This window comes from Neophocaena asiaeorientalis, unplaced genomic scaffold (genome assembly GCF_003031525.2).
Source record: "Neophocaena asiaeorientalis asiaeorientalis breed wild unplaced genomic scaffold, Neophocaena_asiaeorientalis_V1.1 scaffold240, whole genome shotgun sequence".
Taxonomy (NCBI): Eukaryota; Metazoa; Chordata; class Mammalia; order Artiodactyla; family Phocoenidae; genus Neophocaena; species Neophocaena asiaeorientalis.
This window is the reverse complement of record NW_020185331.1, coordinates 872,323-889,865: the sequence shown is the minus strand read 5'-3', so window position 1 is coordinate 889,865 and position 17,543 is coordinate 872,323. Positions and strand designations below refer to the sequence as shown.

Genomic DNA, 17,543 nt, shown 5'->3' with positions numbered 1-17,543 from the left:
CGCGGGCGCCCCCCCCCCCCAACCCTCTGTCTGTCTCTCCCGGAAGCTGGTCACCGCCACCACACCAGGAGGTCTGGGTGCCCTCTGTGTTCCAGGTTGTGCAGGGTTAGCCTCATTTCTACACCTAGATGAAGATTGGGGACAGGAGCCCTGGTGATCATTTATTTTGCTGGGGGCTCTTGGGTGGTGGCCCAGAGGGTGCGCCAGAGACTCTGTGAGAAGCCAGTGGCTGGTGGCCTTGGATCCTCCCCTTCAGGTGTCAGGTGCTCCCCTGCACGAGAACCCCTGCATTCTCAGAGGCCCAGGGGATGCTGCCTGTCTGTACTGACTTGTGATTGAAGCCCCTCGCCACAGGATTCCAAAGCCTGCCTCTTTGTTTTTCAAACATACGGGGGTTTGAAAGAAGTGACAGTTTCTGAGATACTTGTGGGAATCCAGGTGCAAGGAGAAGTCCATGGGCAATGCACATCCCAGCAGGGGCTGGCATTCTGCTCTCCCCATGGCCTGGCTGCTCAGGGAACACATGCTAACCTCCCACCATTTTTGATGAGATGCATCTGTAATTTATTATACTATTATCTAAGTTCTAAAACAGAGGGTCCTGCACATAGTTTAACCTTTTCTTGATGACTCGCTGTCAACATTACGAATGTGCGTTACCATACTCTGCTTTCTAGGCTTTCACCTCCTCCCTCCCCGTTCATCTATCAAATGTCACTGCTGACATGTGTACGCTTCTAGATGCCTCCCCACCCACCTGTCCATCGCTTTGATGGTTCTAATGTGCTGAGCCAATGTAGCATAGTGGGTTAGCTTGTGGGCTCTGCAGTCAGACAGCCTGGGAAAGTTACGACACCTCAGTTATGGTACCCGGAAAACAGGTATGGTGAGAGGTTTTCTTTTTAATAGACTTTATTTTTTAGAGCAGTTTTAGGTTCAGGGCAAAATCGAGTGGAAAGCATGGACTGTTCCAATATACTCTCTACCCACCCCCGCCCCATGCCCTAACCTCTCCCACTGTCAACATCCACACCAGAGAGGTGGGAGTGATTTATCTCAGAAAGCTGTTTTAAGGATTAAATGAGATAATGCATATAAAACATATAAAATACCTAGCACAGTGCCAGGCTCATAATAAATCCTTAATATATGTAGCTATCATCATCAATAATAGTAACTGTGTGTTATACAAGCATCAGTGATGATCATTAAGGTCCTAAGGATTGAAATAATGAGCGGCGTTTGTGCAAGGATCTGACGTGGCCAGGGGATTTCTGAGCACTTCTCTGTGCTTTGTTCTATGTCCAGGCAGCGGGAGATCTTAGTTCTCGAGAAATGGGGCAGTATCGAGCTTCACCTCTGTCTAGAAGTAGCTTAGTAACGTGGATTGTGCTCAGCACATGCCTCTCCTAAGTCTACGAATGGGTCCCTTGATGCTCATGTGGGGCTATCCTGACCCTCTGTGTATATACTGTGAGCCAGACTCTCTGTGGGCTTATAAAAAAAAAAAAAAAGCTGGTGTTACAAGGTTTGGCGTGTGGGCCACCTGGGTAAGGTGGAAGGTGGCTGGAACCCAAGGTCTTTGGGTTCTGGGCTTTAGCCTTGACCAGAAGAAGAGCTGCTGAGAGGCTTCAGCACCACGGACAGCTCCACGCCCAGCCCCTCCGCCTCGCTTTTCTGGGCTTTCTTGCTGCTGTTGCCACCTGCAGAACACACTCAGCCAACTAGACACTTTCCTTGCCTTGTAACATGACAAGGCTCTGTCTTTCTGCCTGTCTGGGAGGTACTTAAGGGTCTTATACCCTTTGGGCATCCCTGTGAGTGTATATGGAGGGGAGGTGAGGGGCTGCAAATATTCTGGGGAGGCTGACCTTGTGCCATTCCAGTCCCCCAAGCTCCCCTTTTCTTCTGAGAAACTCCTAAGACCAAGACTCAGACAGGGCCTGGACTGCTCTGAAGGGGATGGGGGGACAGTGGGCGAGGTCTTTGGTAAAAGAAATGGACCCCATTTTCCCCTTACGGGTCAGGGAGGAGAGGATTGGGAATGCCTCAGGGGCTCAGTGATCCTCTGTTGGCCTCCTTGGTGGACCACTCCTGCCGTGGACTTCAGTCAGACGTCTGTTCTGGCATTAGGTGCCGTGCCGCATCGGCCAGGGCCCCCAAGTTCTCCCTGGGGAAACTCAAACTAACAACTTGGTCACTTGTCCTGAGTGGAGCCCCCTCCCCGCGCACAGCTTGGCTTCTACTTGCCCAGTCGGGTTGCCCCTGTGCCTGGGTCTTTCTCTTCCCAAACCACATTGAATCCTGCCCATACCACTCCCAGGTCCTTATGAGGGACGACCCAGAGTCTGCCCTCAGAGCCGGATAAACTTAACTGAGAAAAATGATATGAATGAAGGATGATCTGCGTGCATGCATCCCTCAAAATATTCTAAAATCCACCCTGGCTCAAGGCAGGCCAGTGGAGAGCAGCGCATGGGGAGAGGTTGACTTGTCTGGAGAACGACTTCTCCTGAGCTCTGATCCCAGGCCATTAGCCTGGACTGGCAGTGTATAAGTAATTGCCCTGTGAAACACAGTGCTGTGTCAGAAGCAGACCAATTTACCAAATGTCATTTTGCTAAAAGCCAATTTGCCAAAAGTCAATTCACTGAATGGCCAGTTTGTCAAATGACCAATTCATCAAATTTACTTACTTTCTTTTTTTTTTTTTTGCGGAGCACAGGCTCTGGACGCGCAGGCTCAGCGGCCAAGGCTCACGGGCCTAGCCGCTCCGCGGCATGTGGGATCTTCCTGGACCGGGGCACAAACCCATGTCCCCTGCATCTCAACCACTGTGCCACCAGGGAAGCCCGACTTACTTTCTTTAACTACTTTGTGTGAGTCGACTGGTTTGCGTTTCGCCCTTATGATAGTATTTTCAGGACTGGTCCATTTGTCTCTGGCCCCGCTCCTGGTGTTTGAACCACGGTGAGCCCAGCCCCAGTCTCTCCCTGTGACCGCCAGGAGCTGGGGCAGGGAAACCCAACAGCCCCTGAAAGGCCTTTGTGAAGACAAATGGGAAACAACCCAACTAAAACCAAATTGGTAAAGGAAACAAAAGAAATTTAGCAAATGGGCCCTTTGGAGAACTGGCTGATCTGTGACTTGGCTTCTGGGGAAGTGACTCAGAAACAGGCAACCTAATATCCTTGAGCCTCCTTTGGGGTTGCTGGTAAATGTCCTGCTTTTCTGTTCTGCTGCTGCCTCTTTATGGGACCCGTACGAAGCCTCCATGCTTGGTTTTATTTATTTATTTATTTTAAAAGTTTATTTATTTATTTATTGGCTACGTTGGGTCTTCGTTGCTGCACGCGGGCTTTCTCTAGTTGCAGCGAGCAGGGGCTACTCTTTGTTACGGTGCGTGGGCTTCTCATTGCGGTGGCTTCTCTTGTTGTGGAGCACGGGCTCTAGGTGCGCAGGCTCAGTACTTGTGGCGCACGGGCTTAGCTGCTCCACGGCATGTGGGATCCTCCTGGACCAGAGCTCGAACCCGTGTCCCCTGCATTGGCAGGTGGATTCTTAGCCACTGCTCCACCAGGGAAGTCCCCCATGCTTGGTTTTAGAACCAGGAAAGGCCATGCCTCTCCCCCAAGCTTGTTTTCATCTGTGGACTTGGTGAACTATATGCACAGCAGTCTCCACATCCTCCTAGGCTGGGAGAAGCCCAGGCCCATATGTAGCAGATGCAGAGGCTTTTGTAGGGTATACTTCTCCCTCTTGTTTGATATGTCTACTCATTTTTGTCTTTTTTTTTTTTTTAACTCTTCCTCTGGTTCCTGTTATCTTACTCCATTTTATAATGTATCCCTAAAACTGCCTTAATTCCTTCCTGAAACAAGGCAAAGAAGGAATCCAGACCAGCTCTGAAGGCTCTTCTGTTGGCCCAGGCCCCAGGCCTGCCCTGCGGGGCCCCAAGGTCCTCGCTCCTCCAACATCAGCATCTCAGCCCATCCCACTGGACCCTGAGGTCTCATCCTGGAGCAGGGCACTGTACCTGCTCTTCAGGGAGATGTGTAAGCAGACGTGAACTGCTGCAACGGAGACAGATGCCGTCCTACCCTGGGGTACGGCATCTCACCCGGCACAGTCAAAATGCTCACGTGCCCACAGGGCCTGCTTTCCCGCCTCCTTGTCTGTTTGATGTTGATTCCCAGTCCTTCATCACTTTGGGGTGGGCACTGTTTCTGCCGCCCTCTGTGCGGTGTCCTCTCAGCCTGGGGATTTCCCCACCGCTTAGAATTGTGAGCCCCAATTCTTTGGGTGTTGGTCACCTCAAAGATTTTTTCCACCTTTGTCTCCTCTGCGGAGGATCAGGGAGGCAGGACATTAGCATTTGTTGAATGCCTTCAAAGCACCACGCACTGGAATCAGTGCTTAAATGTTGTTTTTAAAAACTTTTCATTGAAGTATAACATATATTCAGGAAAGTGCAAATTTCTGTACATGTGTTATGTATTTTCGTATATATAACTCGCTGAATTTTCACAAAGTGAACACACCCATATAACCAGCAAGAGATCAAGAATGAAAACATCACGAGCACCCAGAAGCCTCTTGTTCCTCCTTCCAGTCATTAATCCCCTCACAACAGTAACCACGGTCCTGATTCCTAACAGCATAGATGCGTTTTGCCTATCTTTGTGCTTTATTTAAATGGCACATTTGGTATCTAATCCTCACTATATAACCCAGCAAGAGGGAGCTGTGGTGAACTCTCCTTTACACATGAGCAACCAGATTCAGAGAGGTTGAGTAACTTCCCAAGGTCACACAGGCAGTAAGTGGTGGAGCTTGGAATCAAACCCAGGGTTGTTTGGCTCCAAAGCTCATGTTCTTTCCTCTATATCTTGATTCTTTCTCCTGCTGAACCCCCCTGCCCCTTTCCCACTGTGTGCCTGGGCTGGGAATCTCTGAAGTTATTGGTCCTAACGACTCAAATGTGTCTGGGACAAGAGCCTTGTCTCCCCCAGTGCATCCCTGCTCAGGACTCAGCAGAATGCCTGGAGCTTCCTGGGGGCTCAGTGCATGGTGGTTGATTACAGGGAAGGCCTTACCCGGCACTCACATTAAGAGGGGCTTGCATTCCCCCGCCTCCTTCATTTGCCCAATTGCCGTTATCGTGTTCTTGCCATGGTGGCTGGGACCTGTGCCTTCTCGTCTGTTTCCTGTTTGTCCTTGAGCCACTCACTCCTGAATGGGACTCCAGCCTCTGAGCAGCTTTCCTTGGCAGGGCTCTGTGGTTGCTTTGTGGGGTGCGTGCATCTCCTCTGATATCTCTATTGTGGGGATTGATTGCAGTGATCGGTAGCTGCATGACAAACAGCCCAATTCACAGAAATGTTACCAAGGCTGGTTTTATGGCGCCGTGATCCAGGGCTGCTTAATGTCTCTTCCTAATGAGGTTTCTGCAACATTAACTCCGTGGGTCTAGAGGGAGGGGGGGCTGGCCACAGGAGGGTGTGTGGCTTCGGGGTAGTGTGGTGGACAGGAGAGGAAGGGCATCTTTCCTGCTGATGGTGCCTGGCGTGCACTGGTAGCTTGGAGCAGCCCATTTTTCCTGCAAAGCTCCAACCCCACCATCTATGGTGTGAGCCTCCAAAATTACCTACGGGAGTTTGGACTTCAGGAGTTCCTTGGGGAAATATTGTGTGTTTAACACTTTTTAAAATCTCAAGGCCTCACAGAGCATGCGTGAGCTTTAATTCCATGAATATCGTAACCACCTTAGGAGGATAGGGGTGGAGAAGGAGAGGGGTCAGACCTGGACCACCCAGCAATTAGTAGGGGTGGTTTGAAGCCTTGGTGGCAACGTGATTGCCACCTACTGTGTGCCAGACAGTCTTTGGGATACATTCACATACCTTTGTCTGTTTGCCCCTCATAAGCTTGTTACAGATGAGGAAACTGAGGTGCAAAGAGGCAGCCAGTTGATTCTGAGCTTGCTTTTGAACCCGGGTCGCCTGGCTCCCCTCCCAGACCAGCTACTGCCTGGCCAGCACCTCACCCTCCCCTCACTGAGGTCCTTTGGGGGACACAGGCTTATCTGATGGCCCCCGCCGTTTATCCTAGCTGGCCTGACTCTGGCCCTCGGGAGGAGAGGAGAGGGGATCGGGGAGCCCAAGGATTAGCAAGGGGAACTGGCTACTTAGTGCAGCCTTAGGAGAAGACAGAGGCAGCTCCGAGGTGGGGTGCGGGTGTCTTTCCTTTGTTTTGACAACAGCAGGGGAGCGGGGCCCAAGATCAAAGGAAACTAGGCTGTGGATGGTGGGACCAGTTCCCCCTTCACCCCACCACCAGCCTGTCCTTTGATACTACTCCCTGGTCTCTTCTGCACTCTCCCCCTTCCCCCGACCCAAACTTGACTTCTGGAGTTGATGAAACAAACTCATCCACACTGAGAATCAGCCCCTGATAAGCTTTCAGTTTGCTCTCCTGGGAGCACCTGAGATTTATGAATGACAAAGTCCCAGTCATTACCTTGAGGTTGGAGCCCAGGCAGAAAGGGTTCAGGTCCTTATCACCAAATGTCTCTCAGGAACCCGCCTTGAAGGTCACTTGGAGACAGGTGCACGCACATGCCACGTACCCACGGAGGGTAGATCTGGGGCCCCTGAATATTGTCCGTGGGCTGGGGAGCCTGGGCGGGGAGGGGTAACTGCAGAACTAATTTCCCTCCTGGGTGGAAAGGGTAGGATTTGAGGGGAGGCTCGAAGGATAGGCAGAGACAAAGGAGGGATGGTCCTGCCGGATCCCAGGAGCACCTTAGATGTGGGTGTGCACCTGGCATCCCAGCCCTGGGGTGCATCCTGCAGCAGGGACCTGGGGTACAGAGCAGCCCCCTGGGGCTCTGTCTTCCAGCCCCTGGCTGGGGCCCTGAGCTGGAGCAGTGGTTCCTGTTGGCATGGAGGAGCTGAGTGCCTCTCAGGCAGCTTCCCCCTGCCCCAACCCCAGCAGGAATGTAGGGAGGGCGGTGGTACTAATGTTGTGGCTGTCATTGCCCTGCCTCTGGTGAGCACCTCCTCTGTTCCCCATGAAGGTGGGCAGTGGCATGCCACAGGTGACAGGTCAGAGGCTGCTCTTCCCTCTCTCCACCCAGTGGAGGTGTCTGTGTCCAAGTCTCTTCCCATCCCGCCCCCTAAGGAGTGGGAGTTGTCTCCTCTGCCCCTGGCTTTGGAAAGCTGGCAGGTACAGGGGCTACGACCCCTTTGCTTTAGCCCTAGCTGGGGACAGGAAGAGTTTTAAGCTTCCCTCTGTCAGATGCAGCACTGTTCTTTTTAAAATTTTTTTTATTTATTTGTTTTACTGCGCGCGGGCTTTCTCTAGTTGCGGCGAGCGGGGGCTAATCTTTGTTGCTGCGCGCGGGCTTTTCTCTAGTTGTGGCGAGCGGGGGCTAATCTTTGTTGCGGTGCGTGGGCTTTTCATTGCGGTGGCTTCTCTTGTTGCGGAGCACGGGCTCTAGGCGCGCAGGCTTCAGTAGTTGTGGCACACGGGCTCAGTAGTTGTGGCTCGCGGGCTCTAAAGTGCAGGCTCAGTTGTGGCACATGGGCTTAGTTGCTCCGCGGCATGTGGGATCTTCCTGGACCAGGGCTCGAACCTGTGTCCCCTGCATTGGCAGGCGGTTTCTTAACCACTGCGCCACCAGGGAAGCCCCAGCACTTTTCAAACTTAAACATGCATATGAATCACCTGGGGGGATCTTACTAAAATGCAGATTCTGATTCAGTAGGCGGGGCTAGAAAGTTCATGTTTCTAAAACTCCCAGGTGGCTCCGATGCTGCTGGTTCAGGTGCCAGAGACGTGGGTGCTGAGTCACCAGCTGAGGGTCCTTGGGTGGCACTTAGCAGCCGCAGCAGCATGAGGGAGGCTGCCCGGAGCTGGGCTCACCCGTGTGTGATTTAATCCTCCCGACCTCACTGGGAGGTAGTGCTGTTGGAAGGGGAGACCCAGGGGCTGGGAACTAACCGCCGGTCTTGCCCGAGATCACACAGTGGGCTGGTGGCAGAGCCAGCCTCCAGCCTCATCCCCCTGATTCCAAGACCTGGAGTTTTTCTTTTTTTTTACATCTTTATTAGAGTATAATTGCTTTACAATAGTATATTAGTTTCTGATTTGTAACAAAGTGAATCAGCTATACACATACATATGTTCCCATATCTCTTCCCTCTTGCGTCTCCCTCCTTCCCTCCCTCCCTATCCCACCCCTCTAGGTGGTCACAAAGCACCGAGCTGATCTCCCTGTGCTATGCGGCTGCTTCCCACTAGCTATCTACCTTACGTTTGGTAGTGTATATATGTCCATGCCACTCTCTTGCTTTGTCACAGCTTCCCCTTCCCCCTCCCCATATCCTCAAGTCCATTCTCTAGTAGCACTGCATCTTTATTCCTGTCTTACGCCTAGGTTCTTCATGACATTTTTTTCTTCTTAAATTCCATATATATGTGTTAGCATACAGTATTTGTCTTTCTCTTTCTGACTTACTTCAATCTGTATGACAGACTCTAGCAAGACCTGGATTTCTCCACCCTGACCCTCCCTGGCCCCCCAGCCCTGAGGCCCATGAAGACGATTAGCGGTGACAGCTGACTCTGCCAATCCCAGCCAAGAGCACCGCATACAGCCTCAGTTAGGCCCCATGACCCCACAGTCATTCCCACTTTACTGAGGAGGAGACTGAGGCTCAAGGCGTTAGGAAACTGCCAGGAGGTCCCTCGGTGGGGAGGTACGTGGCTGGCTTCAAGGCCCAAGGCCCAAGTCCTTAATCCGCTAAGGGAGCCCTGGGGGAGGTGGCCTGGAACAGTCGGGCTGCCCTGGTTTCCTCCATCCCCATACTGGGCGAGCACACGGTAACCAGCGGGCGAGGGAACAGGCCAGGTTGCCCAGAGCCTCCGTGTGGCTTGAAAGGCAGACAGAGCAGGCCCCCAGCTCTGCAGTGGGGCCGGCAGGGAGGTGGCTCTGGCTGGTGCCCAGCATCTCTGGCAGGAAATGCCCCCTGTGCTGATCCCCTCAGGCCGGTCTGCCAGCAGGACCCAATCTGGTTAGAGCGTGAAGGGGGATTAGCAGAGAGAACATGGGGTCCTGACCTCGGCTTTCTAGCCCCTGCCTCTCCCGGCCCTGGCAGAGGCTGGAGGGATTGGCAGTGTGCAGGAGGAGGGGCGGTGCCCAAGCCAGGCTGTGGGCTTGCTACCCCCTTCTCTTCAGGGAAGGGGGACCCAGCTGGGGTCATTGGGGGTGTCCCAGACCCCGGGGGTGGAGGTACTGGCAGCAGCTCGCGTCCCAGGGCCCTTGATCTTGGGTGGTGGGATTCAGGCAGGGGGATCTTCGCCTGCAGCACCCTTACCTCGAGTCCCCCGGGTGGACCCCAGGGGCTCCAGCTCCCTGTCCTCCTGTGGGTCCTGGGAGTCACTTACCTTCCTCAGAGGCTCCCCCACCTCTCTGCTCACGCTGCTGGGACCACCTCAGAGCCATGGAGGGTTATTATCGAAGTTCCGTAAAGATGGGCGAAGGGAAGGGCAGGGTTGATTATAACACCGTTGGCAACAAGCGCTTCTTCCCCCAGCCCGCTTCAGAGCCCTCGCTCGTTGGGTGAGTGTTAGGCAGAGCAAGTACAACCATACCCAGTGCACGGGGAAGAGGTCTGGTCTCACGAAGTTCACACAGAACCAGCCATCCTGCCCCAAGCCCCTGCTTTTCCCTCTCAGTCACATGGCCTGTCTTAACTCTTTGCTTTAATCCGGAAAATGCAGAGGGATTGGAGCAAGAGAATCATGGAAGGATCCACTTTAGTTCAGTTCAGCTAAAAATTACTGAGCCTCTGCAACGCACCAGGTGTCCAGGGACTGTCTGGAGGCAGAGAGGGGTGTTAACCAAAAATCAGTATTTTATTACATCCAGTGCACAAATATTTCATTATAAACCTGGATTAGTGCTGAGAAGAGAAAGCGTCGGGGCCCTGGGAGCCTGCAGCAGAGGGAGCTGTCAGAGGAGGTGTCTGTAGACTGAGATGTGAAGGATGAATAGAAGTTACCATTCCTCCTCAAGAGTGGAGGAATAGTCTCGGCAGAGGGAACGGATGTGCGGAGGTCCTGTGGCAGGAGGGATTCGAGGCAATGAAGGAACGGCAGCACATGTGGAGTCATGGGCAGGGGTGAGAGCACCCAGTGCCTGTCACATCAGAGCCTGCAAGGTAGGTACCACTTCTCACCCACATTTTGCAGATGAGAAAACTGAGGCCAGAGAGGTTAGTGACTCACCCGAGACCACATGATGTAAGTGGGTGAGACAGGGCTCGTTGAACCCAAGTCTCCAGGGTGACACTCAGCTGTGGGCATTCTCCTCTATGCCCTGGCCTCTCAGTGTGTGCTTCCTGGACCAGCAGCCTCTGTATACCCTGGGAGCTTGTCAGAAATCTAGGACCTTATCCTTTCCCATAGAATCTGTCCCCAGCCGGTCCCTTGTCTGGTTGCTGCATCCTTGCTCTCGAATCTGCTTCTTGCTGTCCTGCCTGAGGCGTCCTTCTGAGCTGCTGTCTGCCCTGTGGTTCTGTGCCCTGTGCTTCCCCCTGGCCAGGATCGGGCCACCAGCTGCTCCGGGTTTGGGTTTGTCCTTCCAGCTCCACAGCCCACCCTCTTCCAGGATGGCCTCTCTCAGTGTATCTCATTCTGCCCCGACATACCCCAGGCCACGCACCTCACTTCAGGGTCTCTGACAAGGTCACCGAGGGAGAAGAATAGGGCAACATCGATCAAGTTTCAGGGAGGAAAAGGAGGCTCAGGGCCTGGGAAAATATGATGAGAAAAGTTGTAGGTGGTACATTTGAAGTTTGCATGCCAACCTGGTGAAAATGGATATAAGAAACTTTATTTCAAAGAGGTCTGGGAAAGACAAAACAGTTGTTGACCAGGTAGGGGATCGACGAGGCAAAAAAATGAATAGCTTTGTTTGGGTTTGCCAAATGGCTGAGCAAGCATCCAAGTCCGGGGAAGGCTTCTGGCGCCCCCTAGTGAGATAACAGGAGACAACAGTCAGAACCTTAGCAAAGGGATAGGCGGACTGTGCTTAATTAAGGCTGGACAAAAGCCCACATTTTTTTTTTTCTTAAGAGTTTTATTTATTTTAAGATTTTTTAAAATGTGGACCATTTTTAAAGTCTTTATTGAATTTGTTACAATACTGCTTCTGTTTTATGTTTTGGTTTTTTGGCCCCGAGTCATGTGGGATCTTAGCTCCCCCCGACCAGGGATCGAACCTGCACCCGCTGCATTTGAAGGCAAAGTCTTAACCATTGGACCACCAAAGAAGCCCCCAACATTTCTTTAATTTTATTTTTTTTTATTTTTTTGCGGTACGAGGGCCTCTCACTGTTGTGGCCTCTCCCGTTGTGGAGCACAGGCTCCGGACGCACAGGCTTAGCGGCCATGGCTCACGGGCCCAGCCGCTCCGCGGCATGTGGGATCTTCCCGGACCGGGGCACGAACCCGTGTCCCCTGCATTAGCAGGCGGACTCTCAACCACTGCGCCACCAGGGAAGCCCCCCCAACATTTCTTAAGTATTGCCAAATGGAGGTACTAGAACAGAAGCATAAATATTTACATGAGCTCTCTTAATCATCTTCAAAGCCCTGCGTGGTAGATATTTTAATCCCCATATTACAAATAGGGAAATTGAAGCTCTCGGGCATGTAACTTCTAATGTAAATGGCAGAAGCAGGAACTGAACTTAGATCCTTCCGTTGCAGAGTTCGGGTTCTCTCCACCACCCTCTCTGCTGTCAGCACTCTGCATTTTCCTCCACCTTTCAAGGCTCTCCTGTTTCCCTCTGGTCTAGAGGCTGGCCTCTTTAAGGTCTCAAATTCAGTTTTCTTTACTCATTTTAACAGTGTGAGCACTGGCTCACTACTGTGGCCTGGCCCTGGTGGATCCACACCCACCCCTGGACCCTCGCCTCAGTAATTGGCACTTGGTGTCCACTGGGGGCAGCGTCTTTTCTCTATAAGCTTTGGTGCCCCAGAGCCATGTCTAAAAGGCCATCAGATCACACCCCTCTCTGGTCTAACCTGTCGCCTTCTCTGGTCTGCAAGGCTTTTTCCTGCCAACACTCTCTTCCCAGCACCTCCTGCTCTCAGCTACTCTTGGATCATGCCAGGCTCGATGCGTCCTGCCTTTGACAGACCGTTCCTGCCCCTCCCTTTCCCACTTAGCTCCCGGTGTGCATCCTTATAGAATTGCTCTGCCTGAATCATACTTTGATGTGATGTTATTATAAGAAACAGACACTTGAAACCCATTTATTATAAGGATCTAACGTTATTGATTAGGACACACAGTCATTTTTTATAAAGACCCCTGAGAAATTCTTGTCTCATCTTAGTGCCAAAAACAGCTCTACTCCCGAGAAACTGGTTCTTTTGAATTTATACATATATCGGGGATGCAGTTAACTGACCAGTTTTCCCTTTTCACATCAGCTCTCAGAAAGCTTAGAACCTACCCCCTGTCCCGACCAGGCAGCTGTGTGGATCACGTGGTGCTGCATGCTTGGTGTCCGATATTGATTTGTCTTTTCTTTGCCCTACTTTTTACTCCTGCTCTCTTGCTGTTTTATAAATCCCTATAAGTCACCTTAAAGCCTTTCTGGAACAAGGTTGGCCTAAATCAATAAACTAGTCGATACAAGGGAGAAACCTTCTTGCAGGATTGTAGTGAGAATTAAACGGAATAATGGTTGCGAGCTGTCAGCCCAGAGTTTCCTCCCAAGCTTGGCTGAAGGGCGAAGTGCTAGGTAGGGCTGAGATGAGGGTGCTACCAGAGGTCCCCACTCCTGGGCACCCTCCATCTTTCTGAAATCTGGGAGGCCGGGAGGAGAGGGGAGAGAAGCTGCTGTCACATTAAGGGACAGGCACAGGCCTATTATAGTGAAGCCAGACACAGCAGGAATGTAGTTTTGGAGGAGAGAGAGGAGAGGCTGTGTCACAGGCTTGAGACGCCTTCCTTCAAGGAGAGACCGAGCAGGGAACAGGGGGTGTGATGGTGACAAAGCCCTTTTGGACCACAGGTGCTTGGGGCCGGTTAGGCAGCTCGGGGACAGGAGGGGTCGGGGTTTGGAGGGGAGGGAGCTCACAGAGGTTAGCTCACACTCTGTGCAGGGGGCAGGGTTTGGGGCGGTTTGTGGGGCAGGCCTTGCAAGGCTTGTATTCCCCCACTTTGCACACAAGGAAACTGGGGCTCAGGAGGGAAAGGCTGAGCCACAGATGCACAGCCAGAAGGTGGGGAACCGGGATTCGAACCTGCCTTTCTGAGGTCAGGGCCCCATGCGCTCTGCTGCGATGCTTCTGTTTTGTTGTCTCAGCAGAAAAACCCAGGCAGAGGGGAGCGGTTCCCGCAGCTCAGGGGACAGTGCACTGAGTGACCCTGTGGGCTGTGTTCTCAGATTTGAGGTGAACCCTGAGGCCCGTGGGGTGAATGGTTGAAGGGATGGAGATGGTCAAAGCCCCATGGGCCTGGCCCAGGAGGAGGGTCCAGGGTCTGCAGAACTGCCCGTCCCACGTGGGGACAGGCAGCCCTGGCCGTCTGAGGTTGCAGTTCCTCCCAGGGCTGCTGTGCAAGGGGAGGCTCTGGAACCTGACTGCCAGTTTCAGATTCTGGAGCCGCCACCCACCAACCCGCCAGTGTTCTCTCAAAAAAGCTGTGTAACTTCCGTGAGCCTCCCTCTTGTCCTTTGCGAAAGGGGGACGGCAGTAGTATTTGCCCCACGGTTAGTGCGAGGCTCAGGCGCGCTCAACACGCAGGGCGCAGGGCGGTGCAGGCGTTGGGGGGTGGTTGTTATCAGCATGGTGGGAAGCAAAGGGGCGTTCCGCAATGAGGATTGAGAGAGGGAGGAGAGGCAGGTAGACAGGTGCCTGAGGCCCAATCCTGCTGGGGAGCAGAAGCTGAGTTGCTGAGTCCCTGCAATGCCTCCTCCCTCACTTCAGGACTTTAATAATGGGGAGGTGATGGAGTCCTCAGAGGTCCCTGCCCTCCAAGCCCCAGGGCAGGGATGCAGCACGGCAGTCCCTAGGCCAGCACGCTCAGTGCCCCGTGTGGATCCAGGCTCAATGGCAGCCCTGCCCCCTGCAGTCCCCGAGACCATGGGGTCTGGAGTCAGACCCAGCCTGGAGTTCACAACCTGGTGGGCCACCTACTGGCTGGGTTATCTGGGGTCCAGCTGTGCCTTCTTCTGAAGCCTCCATTCCTGGTCAGTAAAACAGATCAGGAACGGTAGGTAGACTCGCCATAGGTCTCAGGGCAGCTGTGGGCCCCGTCGAGAAGCTCCTTCTTTGCTTGCTCCTTTGCAGCCCTGGACAATGCCTTGGGGGCTGAGCTGACCCTGGTGGGTCTGGTGGGCAGGCTTGGGGGCTGGCAGAGCTGATCCCTGCTGCCCCAGGCTGCATCCCCCAGCTGCAACCTCTCTGCCCAGAGAAGGGGAGGTGGCTGGGGACCGAGTTCCAGCTCATTTATTCACTCATTCATTCATTCGACAAATGTTTACCCAGTGATCTTTGCATGCCAAGCACTGTCCCAGGTGCTGGGATACAGCTGCGTCTGGTCTGGGCACTGTCTGGCCTGCTTGACCTCCCTGACTCATCAGGGCACTCTGGAGAAATCTTTTCTGACAGTGTTCTCCCTCTGGCTTTGTCCTCACAGGGACCTGAGTGAGAACAGCATCCAGGCCATCCCCAGAAAGGCTTTTCGTGGAGCCACAGACCTCAAAAATTTGTGAGTATGGGCCTGGGAGGGAGAGGGGCTTGGGGACTGTTGGGCCACCCCTGTCAGCATCCTTTTGGGTCTCCCCAAGCCCTGTGGTCCAGGCAGCCGAGGAGCTGGCCTGGGCTCTGAGATGGCTCGTGCCAGCATGGTCTTCTGGAACAGTCTGGGGCTGGAGGAAACAGGCAATCTTTTGGGGCCAGGTGGAAGGGAGTGTCATGAACTGTGGGGTGCTTGGGTGATGTCCTTGTTCCATTGCAATGGACAGTCTCTGTGCCCTTACCCTCCAGTAGGTGGGGAGAGCTGGGTCTGAATGTTTTCTTGCAGGTGCGTATTGTATAAGCTGCTGCAAGTCAGTTAACTTCACTGAGCCTCTATATATTGTTTTGCAAAATGGGGACATCATATTTCTCTCACAGCTTGCTCTGAGGTTTAAATGAGATATGGAAATAAATACACTTTGTTGAATGCTATTTTTTAAAATTTATTTATTTTATTTTTGGCTGCGTCGGGTCTTTGTTACTGCACGTGGGCTTTTCTCTAGTTGCGGTGAGCAGGGGCTACTCTTCGTTGTGGTGCACGGGCCTCTCTCGCTGCGGTGGCTTCTGTTGTTGTGGAACACAGGCTCTAGGCGTACAGGCTTCAGTAGTTGTGGCACGTGGGCTCAGTAGTTGTGGCTTACAGGCTCTAGAGCGCAGGCTCAGTAGTTGTGGCGCACGGGCTTAGTTGTCCGCAGCTAAGCATGTGGGATCTTCCCAGACCAGGGCTTGAACCCATGTACCCTGCATTGGCAGGCAGACTCTTAACCACTGTGCCACCAGGGAAGCCGAATGCTGTTTAAATATAATGGTTTATTTCTATTACTCAAATTTATTCTGGTCCAGGCTTACACTCCACCCCAACCCAGGTCTGACTGCCATGGTGATGGCAAATGCCTGGCACGCTTGTCACTCCCTGACCCTCGTGCCTGTAGTAGACATTGGTAATTGATCACCGCATTCTTTCCCAAGGAGCCCAATCACAGCTTCAGTTTATTCTGGGAGCAGCAGTCCAGGTAGCCACTGTGAGTCGGTCTCACTTGGCACTCAGGCTGAAATCTGTTTGCCGGCTGTGGCTGCCATGGCTCCTGTGACAGACTCTGATTTTACAGCCACCAGCAAGCACCCTCTAGGTGGTCTTCAAAGAGGGGGCGGTGCCTGCTCCCCAGGAAATATGCAAGGTTGGGGAGAGGAGTATAATATAACTTATTTATACTTACTGTTTTAACTAAAAATGAGAAAGAATTTAAGCTTTTATTAACATTTACTATTTGGATCAACACGTATGTACTGGACAAATGATTGGGGTCAGGTCTTTTTTTTTTTTAAACTAATGGAGTGGTTGATCAGAATGTCTGGACATCCCCACTGTAGGCAACAAGCCATCCTCTCTGTAACCTTCCTTTGCTCCACAGACAGCTGGACAAGAACCAGATCAGCTGCATTGAGGAAGGAGCTTTCCGGGCTCTGCGGGGGCTGGAAGTGCTGTAAGTGAAACATAGGAAGGGAAACAGAGGCAGGAGAGCTGGCTATCACGGGCGCTGAGGCCCAAGCAGCTGGTGTTTGGGCTGGGAAGCCCCACAGGAGGCGGGAGGCCTGGGAGGTGGGTGCCAAGCCCAGGGCAGAGGCCTGCTCTCTGCTCTCCTAGACTTGTCGCCAAGGACGGAAGGGCGTGTACTCCTGGGGTCATGCCTGTGGCAGTGTGACCCAGGCTTAAACTGCTCGTGATGAAGCCCAGGGCGAGTGGCTGTGTCTCTCTGGAGTTTCTAACACACAAGGCTGCAGTGCCTCGCCTTTCTCCCTCCGTCTGTCCAAACCCCACGCTTTCTTCCAGGCCAGCCCGAGCCTGCACCCATCCTCACCTTCTGTGCCCCCCACCCCCGTCCTACCAGCCTGGGGGTCTGTGGTGCAGCTGCCTCTTCATCACTGTCCCAGCTCAGGGGTCTCCCTGAGGGTGGCTCTCCGGCGTTGCCCCCGGGTCCAGCCCAGGGCTGGTCACCTCGAGGGCAGACTGTGAGCCACAGTGTGAGGGAGAAGCTGTGCCCGTCCTTCCCACGCGGCTTGCTGCTGGGCGGACGCTCAGTGACTTTGGCTTCCCTCTTTCAGGACTCTGAACAACAACAGCATCACCACCATCCCCATGTCCAGCTTCAACCACATGCCCAAGCTGCGGACCTTGTGAGTCAGCCCAGGGCGGCCGGGAGCACAGTGAGCAGGGGAGGTGCCGGGGGCAGAGCAGAAGGAGCTCGGCCTCCTCTGCAGCCCCGGAGGCCACCTCAGGGCGGGGGGCTGAGTGGAGTTGGGGGAGGGGGAGGTGATCTACAACGGAAGGACGTCGAATGTCATTTATAGTTGATGTTTTCCTTGGACAACAAATGATTTGTTTTTGTGTTTGAAGATGAGTTAGGTGATTTGGGCAGTGTGTCTACGTGAGCTCAGTGAGATGCGTCTTCACTGGGCACACTCCAGCCGAAGGGGTGCCCCCTCGCACCCGCCGAGCCCGCTGGGAGGGAAGGGGCAGCTGCTGGGAAGTTTCCCGCTGCTGCAGATAATCCCCAAGTCGGGGCTGAGCCGCGCAGCTGACTGGGTGTAGGCCGGGCCCTGACCCAGTGGAGCGCCAGGGGCTCGGCCCCCTGCCCCGTGGGCGAAGGGGCTCCCACTGTGCGGCCAGGGGCTGGGGGCCCAGGTGGGTCGTGAGCCACCCTGTCTCCTCCCTCACCCCA

The 17,543-nt window shown here is 53.5% G+C and overlaps 1 protein-coding gene across 1 annotated transcript in view; it reads left to right on the top strand.

Moving 5' to 3' along the window:
* The window catches only part of SLIT1 (slit guidance ligand 1), a 170,481-nt gene that overhangs the window by 98,828 nt on the left and 54,110 nt on the right, over positions 1-17,543 (top strand). Inside the window, exons 5-7 of the mRNA XM_024734826.1 lie at positions 14,723-14,794; positions 16,236-16,307; positions 16,927-16,998. Of these exons, the coding sequence (XP_024590594.1) occupies positions 14,723-14,794; positions 16,236-16,307; positions 16,927-16,998 (216 nt within the window). The remainder of the gene's footprint in view (positions 1-14,722; positions 14,795-16,235; positions 16,308-16,926; positions 16,999-17,543) is intronic.